Below are 1,286 nucleotides of genomic sequence, written 5' to 3'. Positions count from 1 at the left end.
ACAAATTTACAATTTTATTACTTGCTTAAAATGAAAGGAAAATTTCAAACGTATCATGCTAAAAACATGGTAAGTAATTATTTTAAATATTTCAGTGTTTAAATAATAATCTTACTATGATATGAACAATGAAGTTGCAAGACTGCAGAAATATATGACATAAACTTAATATATTTGGAAAATGACAAGAGAAAAGAAATTGAAGATACATTGTATGAAATTAATGAAGGTATACATGTCAATTGTAATTAAAATTATTTATTAATGGTGATAATACAGATGATGCTGCAGAGAGCAAACGTATGAATGACTTATCAAAAAGTAAGCTGCCTTACAGGTACATGTACAGAAGTAATCTATTTTTAACAATTGCATGCAATTTTAAAAATAAGTTATAGTACCCTGTTAATCTATGTTAACACAATCAATAGTTGGTACAAAAGACCCAAAATACTTGATGCCGGATTATATTAACTCACCGGACTGTGGCAATGATGATGATGATGATTTGTTCACACTTTCAACAAAATGGGGAAAAGAATATTTCACTACACACTATCCATCATTTGACCGTTCTAAAAGTGACAGGTAAATTTAAATTTAAAATGTAGAGGTAAAATTAAGATTTTCAATAGAGACTGCCTGTTTGAAAGAGACTTCATTCGAGAAACAGTGAAGAAAATGGAAGTAAGATTAAATACAAATTTACATCCCAATAATGTTCAATTAATCAGCCCACATTGAGACAAATATATAGTGGCGAATGCATCAGTACTTTTATCAAACACAGTGACAACAAATTTGTAATGTCAATTATTAACGATCTTACATGGATTCAACAGGATGATATGGTAAAATGTTGCATAAAACATTTCATACATGTAAATTATAGGTACAAGAACTCATACTTTACCTAATGGAGCTAGAAAGTGATATAAATAAAAAAGCTGGTCCAATTTTGAGTTATACTGGAAGGAAAATTGTTTGGCCTGAAGTAAGACAAATAAGTAGCATTATAATGCTTTCAAGTCAAGATTTTAGATAATTGCCTCCTTAATCATGAGTAAATATGGAATCAAATATGAAGCAGCTGTAAATTGTATATTAGAAAGCAAGATACCTACATCTGAACTTACTTACATTAAAGAATAATAAAAATAAAAACTATTATTAGGCCTATTATTATTATTATTATTATTATTATTACAAGTAAATAAAAAACATTAAAAATGGAAAAATAGTAGGATTGAGTAGGGAAAAAAGTAAGAAAACAAGAGGGTACTGCA

General features: G+C 28.0%; 1 protein-coding gene across 1 annotated transcript; it reads left to right on the top strand.

Annotated features, from left to right (window-relative positions):
- The first annotated feature begins 36 nt into the window (after positions 1–36).
- Positions 37–1,152, top strand: LOC109593242 (uncharacterized). Its single transcript, XM_020008418.1, has 8 exons — positions 37–69; positions 135–229; positions 280–321; positions 432–588; positions 636–687; positions 735–851; positions 893–994; positions 1,042–1,152. Exons 1-8 carry the CDS (start codon positions 56–58, stop codon positions 1,150–1,152), a joined length of 690 nt encoding a protein of 229 aa, XP_019863977.1. The 5' UTR covers positions 37–55.
- The last annotated feature ends 134 nt before the right edge of the window (positions 1,153–1,286 follow it).

The sequence above is a fragment of the Amphimedon queenslandica genome, unplaced genomic scaffold, assembly GCF_000090795.2.
Source record: "Amphimedon queenslandica unplaced genomic scaffold, v1.1 AMPQUscaffold_2350_Cont25648, whole genome shotgun sequence".
Lineage (NCBI taxonomy): Eukaryota > Metazoa > Porifera > Demospongiae > Haplosclerida > Niphatidae > Amphimedon > Amphimedon queenslandica.
Note: the sequence above shows the minus strand (reverse complement) of the source record. Positions and strands in the feature narration are given on the sequence as shown.